Here is a 24,157-nt window from a genome sequence, read left to right as displayed (position 1 = left end):
CTCCTGCTCGTCTTGGCAAGTGGTTTGTGCGCCAGAGTGTCAAAAACTTGCATCTTTATTTCCTTTCTTTCATAAATTTCTGGAAGGCGAAATGCACCAGCGGACGTGTCAACTGTACAGCGATCTGCAAAAAAGCCGAGACCGGTGGCATCAGTACCGAAAAGGTAAACAAAAAAAAAATTCGGAAGTTCTTGTTTACCTTCTGGTTACGTCACACCATTCTAGTGCAAAGTGTGTGTTTATATATGCATGCACTTTAGGAACACTTATCATTAGTCTGCTTGAACAATCGACTGAAATCAAATTTTGATTGGGCAACAAGATAACACTAAGTAGGAGCAAAAAAAAAAAAGTCTGGTTAGCAATTGTTGCTTCAACAGAAGCTTTAGCTCATGGGGAATTGGGGCCAGATAACTAAATATAAGTAGTCAGTGAACAGTAAGCGCTTTAAGGGTAAAATTTCAGCTTGGTTCAAATTTTGATCAAACACCTAATTCTGGTCATATAACACTTAAAAGAATTAGAGAAAAATAATTTGAGCCATATTTGTGAATTGGGCTTCTACAATACCCCCCCGAAAAAAAGAAGCATTCTCACTGCCTTGAAGTTACCGAACTAGCTTGCTGTTGTCAGGATTTTGACGGCAACTACTTGTGCCTAGTGGATGGGAGACCCTGCATCTACAAACTTCTTTTATTTCCAAGTTGATTTTAATTAAACGTGTGGAGTTTATCTATTACCGTGTGCAAATTTAAAATATGCCTTGTTTTCTCACATAATAAATATATTTCTATAAATTGAAGAAATTCATAACATGCTCGGAGGTGGGCTATTTACTAAGCTATATATGGTCTAATAAAATGATCTTAAGTAATCGGAGTATGCAGTAGTACAAGGATGAATGCTATAGACTGATTGGAATCAAAGTTACAGCATGTCAAACGTTTTAAAGTGTGGACTCGTAGTAATATCCAGGACAAATTATTACTTTTTTTAGTATTTCTGTCATAATATTTGTCTATATTATGTGCCCACTGCAGTCTCTGTTTGCCTACCTTTCTGACAAACAAATAATTATTGTAATAGGATAAGTAGAACTAGAGATATCTTCACTCCAAAATGGTGACACCGCCAGAAATGCTGTTTTGAGAAAACGAGGAAAAACATTCCACAACCTGTTTATGATGATTACTATAGGAGAGGCTGAATCAATCAAGGATGATATAGGGATCCACTCAGGCAAGAATAAATGATCTACGCCAATCCGGAGCAATGGGACGCATGAAGATTTTTGGGCCAACTTCCAACTCCAAAGAGCAGGGTCTCTCCTTAACTTCTTTATAGGTAAAGATTGGCCATAGTGCATTCTAAAAGTGTCAATGACTGAGCTTAGCAAGTTTTAAGTACGGTTATTGCAGTCACGACGGCCTCAATATGAGAAAGTACTACTTTGCAATCTACGACGTCGCACTGATGTACTGGCGCTGGGGTATCGGCACGAAATTCCCAAAATGTAGCTGTAGCAATTTTCTCTTCTGTTAATCCTTTCACTCTTTTTGTCTCTTTATATATATATATATGTATATATATACATATACATATGTATATATATATTGCTGAATTGTGTATGCAATTTCGGGCCTTCAGAAAGCAGACTGCTTTCTCATGCAAATGCAAAAATAAAAAGTGTCTCAATGCAAAGAAGCAGATACAATTGTACGCAACTTTGCAATTCTTTTTAATGTCAAGTGTGTATGGTGCCTAAGGGTTAGGTTAAGAAAGGTGTATTTTTAGAAAAGAAAAGGTATAATTTAGGTTTGGTTCCAGGTTTCAAGAAAGCCATGAAAAATGTGCAGTGTCTTTTTGTGACATTGTGAACGTAGTTAGCACACCGCTGGTGTTGTGGTTATGTGGTCACAATGCAGCTTACCTAGTGAACTTTGCTTTGTAGCAAGAGAGAAAGAAATTGTTTAATGCCTCTTCTTCCTCCTATCACGTGATGTCAAGTTAGCAGCATTGCAGTAGAGTGAATTCATATAGCATTGTGTACTAGGCTACGAAGATGGCCATTTTGTTTTGTATGTGCATTTTACCTTAGTACACACTTATGATCTTTATTTATAGCAAATACCAAGAAGAAGTTCAAATGGCACGCGCGCTGTCTGCATCGTTGACAACGGCAAGCAGGGACCAGGAGGATGCTCAACGACGATTTTGTGAGATGTTCGGAAGCAGCCATTCTTCGGGAAGGAGGAGGAAACATGCAGTGTGCGTAGCTTACCAAATCTCGGGACACCTGTATATGTTGTCACTACGGTGTGACACACGTACATTGGCACACAACATTTCAAGAAAACAGAAAGCGATGAAATCTAGGGAGGCAGAGCAAAGTTAATTTGCTACAAGAAGAGACTGTGAAGTGTGATCTCCATGCAGGAAATTCCTCAGTGAATTGGCAAAAAGGTGGTTTTGCTTGAAGCGCGAGTTGTAATTGCCTGAAAATAACATGAAAAATGCTCTCCGGATGTTTTGTTTAATGCACAGCAACCGTATCACTTTGCATCTTCGTCGGAAAGAGCAGCCTACTTCCACAAGCACATCACCTTGTCTTGTTCAACCAGTATCTTGACCACATATCTTGCTCCGTAGACTACCTGGTAGGAGCATTTGTCCCTGCAGGCCATGTTCAAATCTGCACAGTGCATGAAAAGGGGTTCTGTTCGTGAATATGTAGTCCAAGTTCGGGTCAGCACAAACGCAATATTTTTACATAGCAGCACGAAATGGAAGCCTGCAGTAAGTGATTTCCTGTTCCCACCTCAAAAAAATATATATATATGTATTCTTGCAGTGTTGATTAGCATTGACTTAGGAGGAAACTTTAACTCGGGGTCTCCTATCGAAATACATGGCAAAGGAGAAATAGTTTTTCTTCGCAACCACTCCACCAAATTTGTTGAGGTTTGTTGCATTTAAAAAGAGAAAGCTATATGTAAACTAGTTACTGTTGGTAGCAAAGTTTAGATTTAGCTCGTCAATTTCCTAATTAATTTTTTCTTTAGATTGCCAATTTTCAGTAAACGAAACTAAGTTGGAAACTGTGTAAATCAGCAATGAAAAACGATCTCACAATTCTGTAAATTGCATCTTGTAGTACATCTAAAGCAGACAAAATTGATGTAGTATACATGGCTCTTACTATACTATACATATAGTAAAAGCAGCAAAAGAATTCTATACTGACCTGTACAGTACCCGGAGCAGCCACGACTCCTCCATTCGAAGTAGTAATGAGCAGGTTACAGAGGCTCCTTCTATAACTGGCGACGAAGTTAGGAGGGCCTTGCAAGACATGAAACAGGGAAAAATGGCAGGAGAAGATGGAATAACAGTTGATTTAATCAAACATCAAGGAGACATAATGCTTGAAAAACTAGCGGCCCTTTATACGAACTGTCTATCGACTTCGAGTCCCAGAGAGCTGGACGAATGCCAACATTATACTAATTCACAAAAAGGGAGATGTTAAAAAATTGAAAAATTATAGGCGCATTAGCTTACTTCCAGTATTGTATAATATATTCACCAAGATAATTTCTAATAGAATAAGGGCAACACTGGAATTCAGTTAACCAAGAGAACAGGCTGGCTTCAGGAAGGAATACTCTACAATGGATCATATCCATGTCATTAATCAGGTAATCGAGAAATCTGCAGAGTACAATCAGCCTCTCTATATAGCTGTTATAGATTACGAAAAGTAGTATAGATACCAGCAGTCATAAAGGCATTACATAATCAAGGAGTACAGAACGCTTACGTAAATACCTTGGGAAATATCTACAGAGATTCCACAGCTACCTTAATTCTCCACAAGAAAAATAGGAAGATGCCTATAAAGAAAGGGGTCAGACAAGGAGACACATTCTCTCCAATGCTATTCACTGCGTGCTCGGAAGAAGTAGTCAAGCTATTAAACTGGAAAGGCTTGGGGGGAAGGATCAACGGCAAATATCTTGGCAACCTTCAGTTTACAGGTTACATTGTCCTGTTCAGCAACACTGGGGACGAGTTACAACAAATAATTGAGGACCTTAACAAAGAGAGTATAAGAGTGGGGTTGAAGAATAATATGCAGAAAAAGATAATAATCAATAGCCTGGCAAGGGAGCAAGAGTTCAGGATCGCCAGTCAGCCTCTGAGTCTGTGAAGGAATATGTTTACCTAGGTCACTTACACACAGAAGACCTTGATCACAAGAAGGAAATTTACAGAATAATAAAAATGGATTGGACCTTTTCCAGCAGGCATTGTCAGATCCTGACAGGAAAGTTTACTATTATGTTTAAAAAGAAAGGTGTACAATCAGTGCATTCTACTGGTGCTAACATATGAGGCGGAAACTTGGGAGACTGACAGAGAAGCTCGAGGAGAAGTTAAGGACCACGCAAAGAGCGATGGAATGAAGAATGCTAGGCATAAGGTTAAGAGACGGGAAGAACCCGCCGTGGTTGCTCAGCGGCTATGGTGTTGGGCTGCTGAGCACTAGGTCGTGGGATCGAATCCCGGCCACAGCGGCCGCATTTTGATGGAGGCGAAATGCAAAAACACCCGTGTACATAGATTTAGGTGCACGTTAAAGAACCCTGGGTGGTCAAAATTTCCAGAGTCCTCCACTACGGCGTGCCTCATGATCAGAAAGTGGTTTTGGCACATAAAACCCCATAACTAAAAAAAAAGATAGACAGGAAGAGATCGGTGTGGATCAGAAAGCAAACAGGGATAGCCGATATTCTAATTGATGTGAAGAGAAAAAAATTGAGCTGAGCAGGTCATGTAATGCGTAGGTGAGATAACCAATGAACCATTAGGGTTACAGAATGGGTGCCAAGAGAAGAGAGGCGCAGTCAAGGACGGCAGAATACTAGGTGGGGTGATGAAATTAAGAAATTCGCAGGCACTAGTTGGAATCCGTTGGTGCAGGACAGGGATAATGTGAGATCGCAGGGAGAGACCTTTGGCCCTGCAGTGGACATAAAATAGGCTGCCGATGATGATGATGATGATGATGATGATGATGATGATGATGATGACATGTCTCTCAAATAGACCACTAATATGTGAATGGGGGTTTCACAAAACTCTTGTGAACAATGTAATAAGTTCACATAAGATATGAATTGATAAGTCAACTTCTTGCGCTCTGGGTGGTCTAACGGATGCAGTTCACAGAATGGCGATATCTATTCTCTGTGCAGAGCTACGAATTTATAAAATTCATGCTTCTATTTTTTTTTTCAAATTTACCAATGGTTGAAAATTTCTTTTAAAGACTTAAATCAAAATTCCACTTCCAGCAGTCACTAGAATTTAACTTTCTCAAATACAACAAATTTCATTAAAATCAACTGAGTGGTTATCTCCGAAAAGCATTCCTGCATTTTACTTGTGTTTGAATAGGCAGCATCGGAGTTGCATACAAGCTAAAGGTTCCTCTTAACTGCGAAGTCCCCAAGATTGATAGCACAGCCATGTAGTGGATCTCGGAGGACATGTCCCCTTGATTGGTGTTTCGAGAGGTTGAATGGAATTGACCCAAAGCTTATCGCTCAATTTAAGTTGGAAGTGAGAACAAAGAACAAAAAGAAAGAACAATAAAACATAAAATAAATGCATGAGGCAGTTCTGGCAAACAGCTAGCACACAAGGCAAGCAGAAGTAAGAAGCAGAAGTTGTTATACAGGGGCATACTGCATGACATGGTTGTCTCCGTACCCGATTTTTTATTTCTGCTTGTTATGTGTTGACTGTGGATCCAGGTTGACTAGCCTAAAAAGGAATTCAAAACGGTAGTGCCTGGTTTGTCCTCACCTTGTGTTATGTTTCTTCTGAATTTAGTAGTTCCTGTTAGATATGGACACAAAGTCCATTGGTATTGTTTCTAAAGCATGCATGCCGAATGCGCTTGATACACTATTGTGTACCTTTTGTTTAAGTAAACATGCTTCAGCTTCTAGCTGGCAAAAATTATTGTTGCAAATTCTTTAAATAACTTTTGTTTCTAGAAATAACATATTCTCTCCCTTTCTGTATTCAGCAAGGAGACCCCCGTTTTGCTGTTGACATCAGCTGATGAACGTGCCAAGAAGGTTGAAGAGAAGATAGAACACCTCCTAACACAAAGGGTGAGAATAGAGCCACAGATTTAGCATCAGTTCTTTCACTGAGCAGTGTTGTTTTGTCGCTTACAGATGATTGGTTTGGAACTTGGTGATCTTTCATGGTGCACAAAGCTGAAAGCTGTTGGGAAGCTTTCGAACCGCATTAAGGAGCTTTCGACAAAGGTGCAGTGGTAAAACTTTTTCATAATTTCGTGGGCAGGCTGTATGTGGTAGCAATGATGCTTGTATATTTATAGGTTGTAACCTTTGTGCACATTTAGCTGTGTCGACGCATGTTAAGATTCTAAATATATTTAAGTTTGAATGGAAAACAGTCTGAAACATAATTATAAGTTCCTATATAAAATTAAATTTATATAAGTTTTGTACAGCCGCCGACCGATAAATTGGACACCGATAGTCCGGACATGGTTGCTAATTCAGACAGCTTTGCGGCGGCGCCAATGGCCCCGTAGCCTTAATGTATAAAGCTGACCAATATTTCGGACAGCGGCCCACTCTACATTCGATTATCCGGACTCCGTCCATGGCTGTAGCTTATCCCAACTCTGCCGCCATTATCTCCTCTGGCAGCCTTGATGGGACGTCAAGTATGGCCTCGGAGAATATATAGTTATATGGTAATCCCCGAGGCCTTGAATTGGTCGCAGCACTGTGTGTCGAAGATTTAGCTGTAAATGCTGATCTTGGAGGCTTTGCCTAAATTGTGAGGTTGCATCAACATCACAATCATCACATCCATTCCGGCACCACCACGCATGGCCTGCTCTTGTTTGTTGAATATGACATCCTGATAGCATTCCACCATTCTGTGCTTGTTTGTTTAGTATGCTTTCCAGATAGTGCTCTGCTGCCTCCAAGAAGTCTTTCTCATGAAGTTATCGACAGTATGCGTCAAATGGCACCAATGGTGCCCTCGCAGTCCAACTCCGTAACTGACGAGCCTGTACTGCCACCTACTACTACAACGAGCTGAAATGCAGATATCATTGGTGGCCTTCTAGGATGCGATGGGTCGATTCCTGCCACCGTTACATTTGAAGACCTTGCAGATGTCGACAGCGCGGTGTTGTCGTGCGCCGAAGTGAAAGATGGCGAAAAAATTTAGCAAGTTCTCCCAACGTCAAACGGCGACTTTAAATTGGATGACAATGCTGATGTGCCGTGTGCTTCGAGCCTTCAGATGCGGATCTGACTCGAGCCTTTGCAGTCCTTGCATCGGCGTACAGAGACAACAGAAAACTGGCAGAAGTACAGGTTGGTTGCACATAAGCAGCAGTGTGTGCAGCAGTGAATCGGTCACTTCTTCCTTGCACAGGGGCCTTAAAATGTAAATAAAATAATCTTATTTTGGGTACATTCGTTTTTTCCGGACATTTGATAGTTCGGACTTATTTACGTTCCCCGTGGAGTTCAAATTATCAGTCGTCGACTGTACCTCTTCCTCTTGAATGGCAAATTGTGCGAAGACATAAAGCTAATGCCTAGAGCATGTAGCTAGGTTTGTCAATGCACCATGTTACAAAAAATAAGAAACAAACTTGGTTGGTTGGTTGGTTGGTTGCTTAGTTAGTTAGTTAGTTAGTTCGATAGACGGACAGGTGGGTGGGTGGGGTGTTGTAACTAGGCAGCTATGCCCGCCTATAACACACCAATGAGAAAGACAAGTGATAGAGATAAGGGTGCAACAGCGAAATGGTGTCTCTGAACCAGCTGCTATGAACGAGGCCAGGTATTATGGATAGAGCACAGACCACTTATAATGCATGCAAGTCGCCAGAGTCATTAATTTTTGTGCTATAAGCGGTACTGCACTACAGCGAAAACTCAAACCTATTTCTCAAAGGCTGTCCTTGTGCAAAACATCTGGACCAAGCAGCCACGTGTGTCTGGGAATCGAAGCATACGACCAGGATGTGCTCACATTTTTGTTGACCAAGTGGTTCCTCCACTTTCCAAGTGCTCTACAGCCACTGCAAAGCATTTCATTGACTCTGCACCAAACTGCAACTTCGGCCACCGACTCGCGATGAGGCAGCGCTCGTTAGGCTTAGCCAGCGAGCTTAGCCGTCACGGAAACCTCGCCCTGGATATACGTTCATTCGTACCTGTAGACACACAAAGATCTGGTGTGAGGTGACGCGTCCAGGCTGTGTTGACGGAACGGTGCGTGAAGCGAGATTCGCAGGCGATCTGCCAGCAACTCCTGTGAGGACGTATAGTACAAGCTTGCATGTGCACGCACTGGTAGGAATTGCGAAAGCTCACGCGTGGACAACCTTCCGAACTGAAGAATTTGCGTAACTGAGTTTAAACTGACAGCCTCATAGAGTCAAGGCCGCATGCACAATACCTGCACCTCGCAGTGCGCATCACAATGGGCAAACATGAAACACAACCAATTTTTCCGTGGTGCTGGATTTGTAAAAGAACATTTATTTTACTGCTGAAATTCGTGTTTCTGGCCCGCCGAGTAATTCAGACATTTGTCTGACCCTGTCCATTCGCACTTTTCGCACACAGCCTAAAAAGCCAAAGAACATTGAACATGAATGTGCATATGTTCAGTGCTGGCCACACGCCGCTGACAAGCAGTCGAATGGTTTCTCCGTCACCTAGGCAGCTCCTGCGCGCTCGCTGAACGAGCACGCTGCCGGCTTGATTTATTATTATTATTATTATTATTATTATTATTATTATATACGTCTTTTATTTTTTTATTCGCTCACTCCATGTCTCCTCCTCCTGCACCGCATTGCCCCTATTGCTCTCCCCTCGGTTGGCGCTCTCACTTCCTCGCTTGTCTGCGGGATTTTCTGGCAGCCACATTATATAACCGGTTTTTCGTCTCGTGTGTCTGCACTATAAGCAGTATGCATATACATTAGGTTCTGTGGGGGATATAAACAGGAGTCGGTAAAGACCGCATTATGGTCCGGTCCTGTACTATAAGAGTTTATAAGTGGTCTCAGCTGTACATCTTTGCATGTGTACCTGTTCCTGTCATATCTATAACTGTTTTTGTTGTATACATTTTTCTGTATATCCTTTCACGTAATTAACTGTAACTCTGCTTAAAGGAGCACTAAATGCAAACATGAAGTCAAGCTAAATTGATTAATACCGAAAAACCTCTAAGGTATCAGTATTATCGAGAATAGAGCTTTAGTAAGCGAAACATTGAGGTAAATGTAAGGTTAATTTAAGACTTGATTTTGGTCTGTACAGGGACATTCTAGTGCTAACCAGATGGCGTAAGCCATAATATAATTGTGCCACTAGTACTCAGCCACTGATATTTAAAAAATCATGGCATTGATTTCTAAGATGAAAGAAAATATGGACATTGTGAAATAATCCCCAGCGTGTGCAGAGGGGCCGACATTTTAAACAAATGGTACTAGATCTAATTTTAATATACTGCCATTGCCAGTAAAAATGTATTTCATGGCGCCATTGATAAATGCTGTGGCACCATCTGATAACTAGAAATCAAAATGCTTTCATGACTCCATGGCCTCTGAAATTGTGTACACATGTGCCATCTCGGATACTTTGTCCTCAGCCTGAGGGGAGATGAAACAACGGCTCATTTTACCATTTATGTCAAATGTAGTTTGTGTAATGGTGGTTTGCCTCTCCCCCCCCCCCCCCCCCCTCCAATGTTGGCTTTCTGTTTCATAAAGGATGCACCACTGTGGAGCCTTGCTGGTCAATGCAGAGAGCAGCAGGAGGACTACTATTTGTGTAGCCTGCGCCACGTTGTCACACCATCCACAATAGCCATGGGGAGCCGACTGAAGTCTCTGAGCCAGGTGCCAGGCCGCCGCCTGTCTGGCGACCTTGACATCATGGATGACTTCGCCATAGGAAACCCCAAGTCATCATTGGTGAGCGCCTGCTCGTGTTTCTGGGCCTTGAGTACCCATGGGACTTGACAACTTGAGGGCTTTCTTGGTGTAAGGTGACTAATTGATTTGCTCCTGCTGAGTAGCTTTACAACAATCAAACCTTTGTAAAGCAAACACAGATATATTAGCCTATTGGTATGATGGTGTAAATATTAAATGTCTCTTGCCGATATCAAATGTAGCAAAGGTACTTTTGTATGTGACATTTTATCAAAAGCACTTTATTTTTTACCAAGTACAAATTGGAAATGGATGCTAGAGCAAAAAGCTGGTTTAAGCAGCTTGACTAGGCCCTAGAAATTGTTATACCAGGTGTTCTACTTTCTTTTTCTTCTTTTCATTTTAGCAAAATTTTTAAGATTGCCTGTGGCATATAGTACAAATCAACTCATTGAGCTGGTTTACTTGAAGCGGTGGGCATTACTTACACTGGAAAAGCAAATGCACATTTGACTAATGAACAAAATTTTACTGATCAATGTTTTAACTAATTACGTTGGTGCACAGATTGCAATATGTATATGAATTGAAGCCAGTGATTTTACATGGTTCATCCACTTGGAATGAATTTCGAAACTAGCATCAGGTATGAGAAAACCACTGTCACACGTGCAGTAAAAATTCAGTCTTGTTCTACTTACTTTTTTAACAAAATGCTGTTTTGTGCATTGAACCTCATAAATTACTGGGACATCAGGGCATTTTGTCACACACTTCGGGAGTGCCTATCTCGAAACGAGCATCATCCTTGTAACTTGTTCCAAGTGGATATGACTTTCGATGGCACCAGCTATAATTCGTGAGTTGCAATATGTGCGGTAAAGTAAGTTTGAAAGTATTTAGTGAAAGTTCATTAATTGGTCAAATATTCATTTTGGTTTTTCGTACAAATCATGTCCACCTCTGAAAGTAATTTAGCTCAAGAAGTACGATTGTGCTATGTACCATCAGTTATTTTTTAAAATTCTGTTAACGATAAAAAAAGAAGAAAAAGACTTCACGTGATGAGGCTCAACCTTACTGTCAAAGCCACAACTGCACCCACACTCAACTAAAAGGGAGTGCTTGCCTCACCACCAAGTATGTCACTAAGGCTGTCAACGAGCTACCAGTTTGTCCACGCCTGGTGTTAAAATTGCCTGATGGTAGTGGCCTGATGGTAGTCAAATGTCATTAAAATTGGACGTTTGTCAGCTGTGCCGAAAAAGATGTCAGTCACAAAGTTAAGGCCTTGACTACTGAATACCATTTTCTGTGCCCGTGTGGCACTATTATTATATAGCAAGGGATCACGTGATCTGTCACAAAAGGAATGCGTGCACCGGATGCTAAGTAATATGCGACGTCTCGCTATGACTTTTATGAACCTAACCTAACCTAACCTTATCGTTTGTTATCAACTTTATCGGACCTGATACAACCTTTATCAACCCTTATTGGTCCTTATCATACTTTTCAGCTCCAACCATCATAAGCCCTTATCGCTCTTTAGCACTTTATCCGTCTGCGTCGAACAATTATCAACCGTGATGAGACCCATATAACCCCTCATCACTCCTTATCATCCTTGTCACCTCATTCACTGCTTATCTGTGTTGCGCAAAGAGAAGTGCATGAGCCCTCGGAGATCGGTGGCATTTCGGCTGCTGAAGGAACACCCCAACAGAAAGCACATCTCGCAACTACCGAATCACACTGTGGATGTGGCATGTTTGGAATTAAATTTTCGCAGAATCTAAACTTTTCCTAATGTCTATGAAGGCACGTACACACTAGCGGAAAAATGTGTGCCGTACGAGCTGCCTTGCGGCAGCTTTTTTGTGCCACGGAAGGGATCGGTCCTGGACTAATATTTCGTGGCTTTCTGCAGTGGCAAGTGAGTCACAAACGCCGGAGACCAATGAACGCGGCCCCTTCAGTGCTGTGCGCGCGGGAATGTCACCCAGACCATTCGTTTCATACTCTCATCTGCTTGCGTTATCTCTCACTTGCGCTTGTTTTGATTGTGATTGTTTGCGATTGTTTTTTGCAATGATGAGTCTAAACCGAGACGTCCCAATAGAAAGGCTTTCGGAGACAGTGCGTCATATGTGATTTTGTACAACAACATGGATCCTGAATACAAGGATGCCAAGGCGACAACCAGTACCTCATTCTCCTTGTCTTTTGAATGCGGCGACGCCACAACAGAAGAGAGCAAACCAACATGATTATGATCTGTGGCAATGACGTCGTCATCTTCATAAGACATAACTCGTGTTATGAAGGACAAATAGTGTAAACACAGCGCTGATCTGTCAGCAGACGATGGAAAAAGCAGGCGACATCACATGACTGCCACAACGGCTCGCCACCAGTTGGCGTAGCTGCTCTGCTGCAGCTGTGTTTTAACGCCGGCGGCATGCCGCATGCATTTTTCCGATAGTGCGTAAGCGCCTTAAGTCTTTCCGTACCATGGGGAAAATAGGTATTTTGTAGGTTACGCTAGATTTTCTTTTTCTGAAGGCATTACTGCATTCGATACCTTATGTAATACATAAACAAAAAGCAGAATGAATGCACTTTTCATGAGTAAAAGCTTCATTAGCGAAATGTATGTCATAAAAAAAGATATAAATTGCCAGAATCAAGATTGTGGGATAAAATTGAACAAAGTTTGTAAAGACACGCTTCTGTCTACTAAGAAAAATATGTCCTGCGAGTCTGAGAGCTGGTATTATCATAAAAGACCCACTACATTGTGGAAGTTGCATGCAGTGTCTCCAGTGTGGGCATCTGTGCTATCATGCTATGGCCAACTGTGGTGCCGTAATGGAAGCAGAAAGACTGTAGGTGTCATTGCTATGGCGTATATGTATGTTCAGGCACTGTGGATTGTTAAGGTTGACTAAATAGGCTAAATATCTAACTTTACACTTTGCAGGAGGAATGTGAGAGACAACTCAGCACACAGCTGCACCGTGACGGACTGCTGTCCGCACTTAATGCTACGTTGTCATCCACGGCAGCATGCTGTGAGGCCACTCAGCTGAAGGTGCCTGATTGCAATGAAATTGGTCAAGGATTCCTCACTCAAGTGAGTTTCTATTGTGTTTTGTGTAGTTGCTAAAATTTCACACGCAAAGCATAATTAAAGAAGGCAGAAACTTCTCATTTCAGCTTATGTTGCCATGGCTTGCCAAGCTCTGTTGTTGGTGCATGTTCATTGTGGAGCTGTTTCATAATACAGCGTGACCTACAGCTGTAGTACTTGCGTAGTTTGATGTTGGTCATAATTATGCACGAAATGAAGGTCTGAATTATCTCTCACCTTCTCTAAAAAAGCAGGAGCTTGCAAAAAAACCACTGTTCTTTCTTGTTTTTTTCCCCAATACTTCTATCAGGGCACCATTATGCACCTCAAATAGAGAGGAGGCATGGGCATAAATACATAGAAAATCTTAAAGGAAGTGGTGCAGTAAGAAGACACATGACATAGATTAGTTTTATTAGATAAATATGCTGTATGCTCTTCCTTTTCTTTTTACACCTGCTGTCTTCTTGTAAAACTTAAAATTAAGTCTCTCTCTTGTTTCCTTTTTGAATTGTGCATAACTTTATCTCTGTTCACCAGTCTTCTTCAGCACACTGCTTAATTTCTGTTGTTCTGTGAACTTAAACATTTAGCATTACTTTACCCCACTGTGATGCTAACCCTACTCTGTGCAGGAAAATGAGAAAGAACCAACGAAGGAAGGGTCATTATTACTGGCACCTGGTGCAAAGAAAGTCTTGCAGGATATGGGCACCTTGGTTGGCCACAGGCGATTTTCCGATATCCGGATAATTGCGCAAGATGGTTGCGTCATCCCTGCACATCGGGCAATCTTGCTCACCCGATGTCCTGCTGTTGAGAAAGTAAGAGTGCTTGCATTGCTGGCTCTACAGCACTTTTGTTAGAGTAGTACTACTTATCAAATAAATAGGGCTACTGTTTCATGCAGTGTTATGTTGTAAACCACAATTGTCACTTATAATTATATCTTTCTCCACAAAACACTGACAGGAAAATGTTGTAGCAGCACTGTTAGGAAAAAAAGAGGGGCCTCTTTTTAAATTTTTTGTTATTTCTTTGTCCATTTTGCAGAAGCATTATCACTGCACAGAACTTTCATAGCTTTGTAGCGCCCTAAGAACCTTTGAGCAGGATGGTTGAAAACTGTAGAGTGGGCCTCATCCCACTATTTGAACAGCGCATCTTTGCCAGCAGGGTAGAAGCATTTCATAGGGCAGTGAAGTCTTGGATGGGCTGTTGTTTTCAGGTCACTGTCATGAAAGTACCGCCTTTGCACAAACTCTTTTGCAGGTCAAAACAGGTGGAAGTCAATTGAAGCAAGTTTGAGCCTGTTTGGCAGTAGCTCCCAACTGGGTTTATGCAAAGTGTAGGTGGACAATGCAAACAATATTAAGCAGACATGGAGAATGCCTCTGGCAATCAAGACGGGCCATTTATTTTTAAATGTTCTATCAAACTGGTCGCTTCTTTTCGTCAAGTGCCATGTTCAATGCTTCGAGAAAGAGGTTAATTTGCTCCAGAAGCTACCTAAATTGTCGTCTGGCAATTTTCAAAGGTCAGGTCCCACGTGTCCGTGAAACCAAATGTGGTGAATGCCAAGCCACCACTCCTGTGATACGGTCTTTTGCTGAACTAACTTGGCTGCCTCAGAAGTGCTTGCAAAGTGATATGCTCTGGAGCATGAAGTGTCGTTGCCATAACGTGCCTTTAAAGGGACACTAAAGGCAAGTGCTAAGTTGACGTGGACTGTTAAATACCATCCCAGAAACCTCGCAACGCTTGTTTCGTGCCAAGAAAATACGTAGTTTACGAAGAAAAGTGCATGTGAAGGGTCTGAATGCCTTTTTCGAAATTCAAATCTACAGCCACCCAACCGGGGGAGTGGTGACATTGCGTACGCCATCACCATCCTTTGCTGCCGTTGGTGAATAAAACGGCGCCCGACAGACGGCGGTACTGAGCCAAGACAGAGCGATGGATCCGCCGCTGCAGCTGCTTTTTGGTCAAGTGGCATAGACCGTTCAGGCATCTCACGACATGACATGGAAGAATGCTCTGCTATTTTTGCAGTTTGTGCGAGTTTCGCGAGCCAGCAAAACCAGCGCAGCACAACTCGATAACGAAGCTACTGAAACGCGAAAGCGTGGGCGTCGCGGAGTCGAGCGAAAACAAAACCTTTCGATTGCGCCCGTCGTTGTAAAGGGTAATTTCAATGAGTTCTCTTTTCTAAAAAATGAAATAGAGCTCGACAACTAATATTTATTTCATCTTATAATACAATACAAGGATGTTTTTTGCAACAAATGGTTGAGTACTAGTGACAATTTAACTGAGGGGTGCTTTCATCATCGGGAAGTACTTGAATGTCCCTGTGGAGTCTCTAACCATGTCCTGCATTTATCTCAATTTATTGATTATTAAGAATCTGTTCGCGGTAATATTGGCGCCTTATAGATTCTCGAGCACTAATCTATCACTTTGTCTTGACTTAATATTTGCCTTTAGTGTCCCTTTAAGCTAACTGTGAGTTTCATGTAGTTTTACACCTTTGTTCACAGAAAGAACATGCAATTCCTTATTTGCACTTTTAAGCCGATCTGCAACCTTGTTTAATTTGCCATTTCTGGCACCAAACTACACTAATGCACCAACAGGTGACACTTAACACACTTCTTTAATATGTCACAAACATAGGGCACTAATGTACCATTGGCTGGCGACAAGATGGAAAATAAAAAGGATCTCTTGGTTGAAGGTGATAGCATGGCACCCCTGCCATAGTGGCTTGGGGACTGTGCTGTGGCTGTCCATTGCCAAGATCAGGGTCATGGGCTTTATACTTGGCATAGCAGCAGCAATTCAGTCCATCGAATACAACACAGGCAATTCTAAAGGCTGCTCACTATCAGCTGCCCCACGTGTCAACAGGTTGAAAATCTTGCTTTCAAACAAATAGTTTCACATAATACAGATTCATTTGCATTTGCATTGCTGAGTTGTTTTGTGCATTGAGTTCTATGCAGTCTTACAGAACGATGGCGGTTTAAATCATGCGAAAAATTGTGGGCAACGAAGTTTGAATTTTTAAGCTCTTACTTTAATCTATAATGAAAAACGTTCAAGGCATTGTGCAGTGCAGATACACACCTGCAGGTATTTGTGCCATTTGCTGACCCTTGAAATTGGCTTGCCGCAGGAGGTCTCTCGTCAGGGGGACAGAGTGCCACTGTTGGACTGGACTTCGAAGTCCAAGGCCTGCGTTCTGGCATTCCTTCACTATATTTACTCTGGTGCTCTCGACCTTGACGACGATGACAGACGTCTTCATCTTGAGCTCAGGGGCATTGCTTTCAGGTGGTGTTTCAGTCTTTATGTCTTGCTACATTTATGATATGGCAGAGTGCTGCTAGTATGTCGTCTGCTCTTGCACTTTCCTGGTTGTTACCGAGCAGGAATCTGGCCACTCCTTGTTCGCTCCTTATGGGAGTCTTGTGTATCACTGTGTTCTTAGTTGTAGCGTTTCCAAGCGTATTATCTGGCCACTGTTGCCAATGTGGCTGGCACCTTCGTTTCAAGTGCACCACTGTGTTTAGTGGCGTGAGAGCATGAAAACACCTTTTTTTTTTTTTTTTTTAATCTGGAAATGCCTTTGTCCACATCTTTTGGAGCAGTGCCTGGCTTGCTGTGTTTGCAATGTCTAAAAGCACTCAGCTCTGGCTTAAAATATTGTTTGCATAATTTTACCACAGTGTATAAAAGAAGGCATGCATTCATTAATGAAGAAACTAATGCATGATTCCTACTTGGTTTACTCTACCCATATCCCTTCCAATGTCCACTGTAAAGTAACTCTGTATGCAGGGTGTTGGAGCCGGAAGCCGTGTGTGTGTTTATGTATGGGCGTGCACATGCACATTCATTGTTTTTCAAACACTTATGACAGAATTCAGAACTTCTTTGGGTTATATATGAGCTCAGAGAAACCGAATTATACACGCTCTCCGCAGTGACAAATGTTACAGACTGACAACATATTTGTTCAGACATGTTTCAGAAGATTTTCATATGTAGCATACATTTTACTACCCATCTGGGTTCCTGGCTTTTTGCAAAGACAGCTGACTCAGTTTGTTGGGGCTTTATAGGCAGGTGCAAACTCAAATCGCTTTTCACTGTGTTTACCTTAATTGGCATGAAGTATAAAGCATAGCAAAGTACATCAGTAGGTAGTAAGGATTAACAGAAAATGCAGCTTCAGGCTGCCACACATGTATTTCCAGATCTGATTTTACATGTTCAGTTGTGGTTTGTTGGTGCACCTGGTTTCACTGTCCTGTGTATATAATGCATAACATGAGTGATAATTCGTTCATTCTCTTTGGTCTGTTTAGGTACAGCATGGCAGAACTTTGTGAGGAATTGAAAGACCGCTACTTCAAAAATGAGTGTGAACAAGATGGCACCGGTGACAAAGAGGCTGATACTAGTCTGGATGAAATCATTTCGTCTTTCTGGGAGGATGGTGATAACCATGATGACCACAGAGAAGAGTCTGTAAATGTTGACAGTGATAATGTTGAGTCATTAGAAGAGGTTTGTGATTTCTTGTCAAGTCAGCGTCCACAAAAAATTGAAGGTGAGACCATCGAAGCTGCTGTTCACGTGTCAAGAAATTAGTGCAATGGTCCACATTTAGCATGCTTTTACTGTACTATTGTTTTTTCTCATATAAGGCCTGCCCTTGTACGTCGGCTCACCCCAAGTCGCAATAGAGGCAAAAATTTTGAAGAAGAAAAGTTTCACCCGAGTGCTATCACTTCAGCACGTGTAGTAAAGCAAGCTGAGTGAGCAACAGTTAAAGTGATGAAGACTACTGCACCGTAGATGTTCCATTAGTCGGTCACTAGCGATCCTGTAGTCAGTGTAGCACTTTCAGTGCAGTATGCAGTGTCGGCTGGTAGCTGTGAGCATAGAAGGGTCTTATGTAAGTGCAGCTGGTCTTATGTAAGTAGCACTGAGCTGATGTACTGACATCACCAACTCAATCTTCGTCCATTTAACAAAACAACATAGTGCTGGTGCATGGACTGGTAAAAGACAACACTTGTTTTTTGTGGTGTGGTGGCTTTTCTGCAGAAGCACTTTAACTTGCCTGTTCTAATTAGTCATGCCTGTTACCTGTTAACCCTCCAACTGGCAAGATAAGAATTATTGCATGAATAACTTTTTGGCTGCTTTATTTTCCCTTTATTTGTGTCAAATGAAAGTGAAGTAATTTAAAAATGGTTGGAAGCAATATAAGGAAATATGGGACATCATATTTCACTCAACAGCCAGGTTAATAGCTAAAATGTTAAATAAAAGCCCATGTTTGAAATAGATTTGGTAATTGGCAGAGATACAATATTGAATTTAAAGCATAATAAAAACATGTATTGCGAGAATAACTGACCAGGGCTTTTTGCATGGAGTACTGCTTTTCTGTTAAGTTCAAACACTTCTCGGAAAACTGGGGGGAAAAGAATGCTGCATATTTTTGGTGTCCCTCAATATTTGCATGATACTGAATGTTGGAGGCCCAACTGTTTGCAAGTCTTTCCTTCCATTATATTTGCTGCCATGTTATATTTTTGTGAATATGATAGTTGTTAGCTGGAATTCTTCTGCGTCTATTTTGTTTTCTATGCATTACTTGAGGTAGTTTATTTATTTCACAATACACCTAAAGGCCCCCTAAGGAGGATATTACATGCATTTAAAGTGCATTTAAAGAATGGAAACATGATCACTGTCGGCATGTCTTTGGTTTCCTACACTGTTATGCATGCGTGGCTTCTGAAAACTTTCCAAGGTGCTGATTACTGCAAGAACTCAAGAGAGCACTCCAGTGAGACATTGCTGGTGCTGCCATCAGCTCAGGCAAGTCTGGAACAGACAACCCAGCTGACATCGAGGTCTTCGCTAGAGCAGAGCAGCACAGAGACCCCGCAGCAGGTTCATCGGCGGCCGGGAACTCCTTTCTCTGCACCTGCCCTCACTAGCCCTATTCAATCAGAAGATGAGCATGCGTGGACAGACCGCAGTGAGAGCCACCACCGCATCGAGGACCATCATGACGACTTCGGGGGTGAGGAGATGGACCACCTCGAGGATGGCATGGCTTCGGCCCATGATGACAGCGACAGCAGCTCAGAGGAGCTCTTCGGCGAATCCAATGATTCGGCTGCAAGCATTGGCAACAGCACAGATGCAGAAGAGGACATAGAAGACCAAGGAAGGGTGCCCTCGCGACAGGAGGCAAAGCAGGACAGCAGGGAGGATGAGCCCATGGTGCAGGATGACTCGCAAGGAAGTGGAGAGAAGTGCAAAGACACGGATGACGTGTGGGACTGTGTCTGGGATGGCTTTGATGATGGTGCACAGCAAGACCCAGCTCCTCCTGAGCGCCGTGCCTCCTCTGCTTCGAGATGGGACAGCCAATTGCCTGCTGCTGCCAAGGTGCCCAGCGCCGAAGAGGTTCCTCAGGAGATGCTCGACTCCTTCTTTTTCGAGGAGCAGGGAGGTAAAGCAATCTACTTGGTCGCCAGCTTTCTTCTGTCTTTCCAATTCAAATTTTAGCCTTTCGAGTCCTGTGCTTTAGAGGGGCTTCTAGTTGCTCTGCACCACATATGTCAGGCAGGCATGCATTATGCACTTTCCAACAACAGATACAGTCGACAACCAATAATTTGGACTCCATGGAAAATGTAGATAAGTGTGAACTATCGAATGTCCGAAAAAAACGAATGTATCCAAAAAAGATCACATTATTTACGATTTAAGGCTCCTGTGCACGGAACAAGTGATCGATGCATTGCTGTACTCACTTCCACTTACACCCGCCGTGGTTGCTTAGTGGCTGTGGTGTTGGGCTGCTAAGCACGAGGTCGCGGGGTCACATCCTGGCCACGGCGGCCACATTTTGGTGGGGGCGAAATGCGAAAGCACCTGTGTACTTTAATTCAGGTGCACATTAAAGAACCCCACATGGTTCAAATTTCCAGAGTCCCCCACTACGGCATGCCTCATAATCAGAAAGTGTTTTTGGCACGTAAAATACTACAATTTCATTTTTTTTTTACTTCTACTTACGTGAAACCAAGTCCAGCTGTATTTCTGCCAGTTTTTAGTTTCGCTGATGCAAGGACTGGAGTCACATGCGCATGTGGAAGGCTTCGGAGCACACGGCACATCAGCATCCGAGTCAGAGTCGTTGTTTGACGCTGGGAGAACTTGCTCAATGATTTCATCATTGTTCAGTTTGGCACACAACGAAACCACACTGTCGACGGCTGCAAAGTCTTCAAATCTAACGGCGGCAGGAATTGGCATACCGTAGCCTAGCAGGTCATCAATGATGTGCTCATTTGAGCTCGTTGTGGTAAGCAATAGTTCAGCCTCTTCACTTGCAGAGTCAGGCTCACTCAGACTGCGAGGGCACCATTACTTCACGAGAAAGACTTGGAGCCAGCAGAGCGCTGTCTGGAACACAAACTAAACAAACAAGCACAGCGTGGCAGAATGCTGTCCGCAAGGCAAACTCAACAAACAGAACGCTGATAGCGGGCCACGCGCGGGGGTACCGGAAAAGAATGTGATGATCGCAATGTTGATGCGACCTCACAATTCAGGAAAGCCTCCAAGATCAGCAGTTGCAGTTAAATCTCAGAGGCGTAGAGCAACGACCAAGGCAAGGCCTCAGGGATTACCTTATAGCGTGTAATCTCTGAGGCCATACTTGATGTCTCGTCGAGGTTGCCAGAGGAGATAATAGCGACAGAGTTGGCATACACTGCAGCCACGGATTGAGTCCAGATAATCGAATGTAGAGCTGGCAGCTGTCCGAAATATCGGTCATCTTTACGCATTAAGTCTGTGGGGGCCATTGGCGGTGCCACGAAGCTGTCCGAATTACTGAGCATGTCCGGATTATTAGTGTCTGGTTTAACGGTCGGCGACTGTAGTACTGAGCTTTATAGTATTACAATATCATTTATTTGGCATAACTTAACAACATTTGTGGTAAATTTAAGCGGCTAATTACAGTTGTGAATTTGCTATGCAAATGCATTCATTATGTGAGTAAATGCGGTAAGATTGCTCCAAGACTAGTGAGTGCAATGTATCACTCACCCTGCACTTTTGTTTGTCGCCTCTCTTCTGGGCAATTCATGTGTGCAGATAATGGAGTAACACCCGCTGGTCTGGAACACACGCCTGGGTCCATCACTCGATATCCTGGAGCATCGAGCCATGCCTTCACACCAGTGACGCCTCAGCCGGACTATAGAGCCATGCACACCCCGGAGCTGCGAGACCAGCTTCAGCGATTTGGTGTGCGCAAGTTGCCACGGAAACAAGCTGTGAACGTACTCAGCCGCATATATGACGAGACTCACCCGTGTACGTAATTTCGGCTGCATTAGAGATTTTAAAGGAATACCGACATGAGCAGTTCATACTTTTTATTTTTAGAACATTGTGCATCCAATCTCTAATCATGAGTAATTGTGCAAATCCTCCTATGAGTAATAACTGAATGATGTAGCTCTTTCTTTTAACCAATGTATTTCCACATTTACAATGTGCCAAACAGAGTGTGGAGGACAGCTGCATGACTTGCGAGATGGGCACGAGACTCAGTGTGGCTTGAGATCACTCATAGTAAGGTAATGTAGTTAACATCACTCCTGCCAGCATTTCTCACAAGTGTTACTCATACGTTGCGATGCTGCTTTTAGTGTCCGGCTTCTAGAAACTGAGGTCACTCAGTAGAACACACTCAAGAAACAAAAAAGATGGGTTGTGTTTGCGAATCCTGCACCTTGGCTCATGGTGAGCAGGGACACGCTTATCCATACACACTAAAAAAAAGTAATCAGCCTTGAACTTTAGTAGGTGTGCCACTAATAAAGTTAGACTATGTTCTGTTATTGTGTGACAGATTACGCAGATATACCAGTGCATTCTTTGGAATGAAAAGTTGGAAAAGTTGAGAACCTAAAAATCTGCTCTCAACGGTCATTGAAACCAAAGTGCCGCATTTTAGATTTTACACCCAATGAATTCTGTTGAATCCAGTGCACTGATTGCCAAATGAGAACACTTCTTTGTGTCATAGGCATTTAGTTGAGAATGCTTCAACTATGGCTTGCTGTTAAACCGTTTATTGATGAATGTTGCCTACAGGCAACATACCAAAAAATATTTTTTTTCTTGTGGAGTTTCAATATTGAGTACGAAGTTTCTGGCTAAATGTCTTCGACCAACACTGAATGACAGGCAGCAAGCATCATTTGTTGGTTTAGAGCAGGAACACTGGACAATAAAGAAGCAATTTGGCATGCGACTCACTGTCTTTTGAAAGCAAGGTCAGAGAAGACAGGCCGATGCAATATATCCAGCTGCAGTTTTGTCACACATGTGATGTAAAGCAAATGAAATGTACACCTATGGTTCACATGTGATGAGACCTGGCTATACAAATTGAAAACGAAGCCCTAGGTGGCTTGGGGTGAAGCACACTTCCAGGTTCTTGCCAGGGCTTTCCCCCCTATTGCTGAAAGAATGTCTGCAAAAATATTTTATATTTTTTCTTTTTGTTGAGTTTTCTTATTCTTGATGGGTTTTGCACATTGAGATAGAAAATAAACATTCTTTTTCTGGGTATCTATATGTGTCGTCCTTAAAGGGTTAAAGTAGGTATCAGCACATAAATGCACTTTTTCTTCAATTATCTTTCGCAGTGGTTCCTGAAACACCCGTAAGGATCACGTTCCCAAGGCAGGGTATGAATACAGGTGATGATAGAAACTATAGAAGCGAACAGCTGTTGAGAAGTGGCCGGCCTGAGCAATTCTCCGGGAGTGCCAGTGCTAACGAAGAACCCTCCCACTACAGTGTGTCGTCAAGGTAACCCTAAAGGCTGCCCAGGGCAGTCAAACTTTTTGTGACATGTTTGTACGAATTATATAATAGTGTTACTTGCATATTGTTGAGGACCTGCTTGTAGGAATAATAAAATATATTTGTTTACATCGCTTGTGATGCATTATGCATGGCTACTCACTTTCACATGCATTACAGTGACATCACCCAGTGCATCTCAAAACTCGCTGATCCATGGAGGGGATAAACTCTGCACCGTGAAACAATACCATGTTGTCACAGATAGTCTAACCAAACTTGTCCAAGGCCAGTGAAATGAAGTCTGTGCAATAGCACATGTGTTTTCCTTACTGGAGAGTTCGAACACCTCACAAGCAATGCACCGTTGCATGACTGATGCCCCACTGTAAGCACTTATGTGTGTGTTAAATAGAACCAATGCCACACTGTAGCAGCACATTTGGAAATGGCATAGGAACCGGTCAGATCCACATTCTAAAAAAGAAAATGTCCTACTTCAAAAAGTAATGGCAAGCATCGGAATGCCTTAATTAATTTACGAAAATTCTTGTTCCTGCGTACTGGTTTTGGCACCCATGAGGTAGAATTGTCATGATACATTGACTTGCAATTGCTGCAGCTGCCTCACATGAGCACAGCCAAAACAAACGTGCACAGCGCTTTATATGAGCAATGTCTTTATATAGACTCTTATTGCTGCGGTGTTAGCAAATTATGCTTGGCGCCATGACATAAGAATAATGTTGGTATACTAGCGATGTACTAGCGCAGTGGCAAATCAGTTCTGCGGTATTTTGCAAGATGGAGGAAGTGTCGTGAAAGGGAGAATTGTCATCCACCTGAATGTAGCAGAAAGCTACAAAGGAAACCCGTGTGGGTTGAAAGTGCCTGTTGAAGCATAGCCCAACAATTGCCAAGGAATATTACCAAATTCACAGCAACTACAGTACTTCAGTTGAGAGGCCTGTAAAGTCCCAGATCTCCAGAGATCAATGAGGAATGTCAAGTCAAGGAGTGTGTCTAAAAGGGCAACTACACATTCCCCAAAGCATTCAATAAGT

The 24,157-nt window shown here is 42.5% G+C and overlaps 1 protein-coding gene and 1 long non-coding RNA gene across 5 annotated transcripts in view; one reads left to right on the top strand and one right to left on the bottom strand.

Moving 5' to 3' along the window:
• Positions 1-24,157, top strand: part of mus312 (mutagen-sensitive 312) — a 35,603-nt gene that overhangs the window by 8,921 nt on the left and 2,525 nt on the right. For all 4 annotated transcript variants that reach the window (XR_008613699.2, XM_050183367.3, XM_050183366.3 and 1 more), the window contains exons 5-16: positions 87-164; positions 2,125-2,268; positions 6,098-6,185; positions 6,252-6,344; positions 9,869-10,072; positions 13,017-13,169; positions 13,802-13,990; positions 16,345-16,502; positions 17,540-17,784; positions 19,000-19,710; positions 21,369-21,590; positions 22,934-23,099. Coding sequence is in view for 3 of the 4 variants with exons in the window: in XM_050183367.3 (XP_050039324.1) it covers positions 87-164; positions 2,125-2,268; positions 6,098-6,185; positions 6,252-6,344; positions 9,869-10,072; positions 13,017-13,169; positions 13,802-13,990; positions 16,345-16,502; positions 17,540-17,784; positions 19,000-19,710; positions 21,369-21,590; positions 22,934-23,099 (2,451 nt within the window). In the remaining variant the exon portion in view is untranslated. The remainder of the gene's footprint in view (positions 1-86; positions 165-2,124; positions 2,269-6,097; positions 6,186-6,251; positions 6,345-9,868; positions 10,073-13,016; positions 13,170-13,801; positions 13,991-16,344; positions 16,503-17,539; positions 17,785-18,999; positions 19,711-21,368; positions 21,591-22,933; positions 23,100-24,157) is intronic.
• On the bottom strand, positions 2,276-21,410 carry LOC129386258 (uncharacterized). Its single transcript, XR_008613700.1, has 3 exons — positions 21,321-21,410; positions 3,245-3,342; positions 2,276-2,692 (listed from the first exon to the last, which is right to left on the bottom strand). It is a non-coding gene; the product is annotated as an uncharacterized lncRNA (long non-coding RNA).

This window comes from Dermacentor andersoni, chromosome 4 (genome assembly GCF_023375885.2).
Source record: "Dermacentor andersoni chromosome 4, qqDerAnde1_hic_scaffold, whole genome shotgun sequence".
Classification (NCBI taxonomy): Eukaryota; Metazoa; Arthropoda; class Arachnida; order Ixodida; family Ixodidae; genus Dermacentor; species Dermacentor andersoni.
The sequence above is the reverse complement of the archived record's forward strand: the minus strand, read 5'-3'. Positions and strand labels throughout refer to the sequence as shown.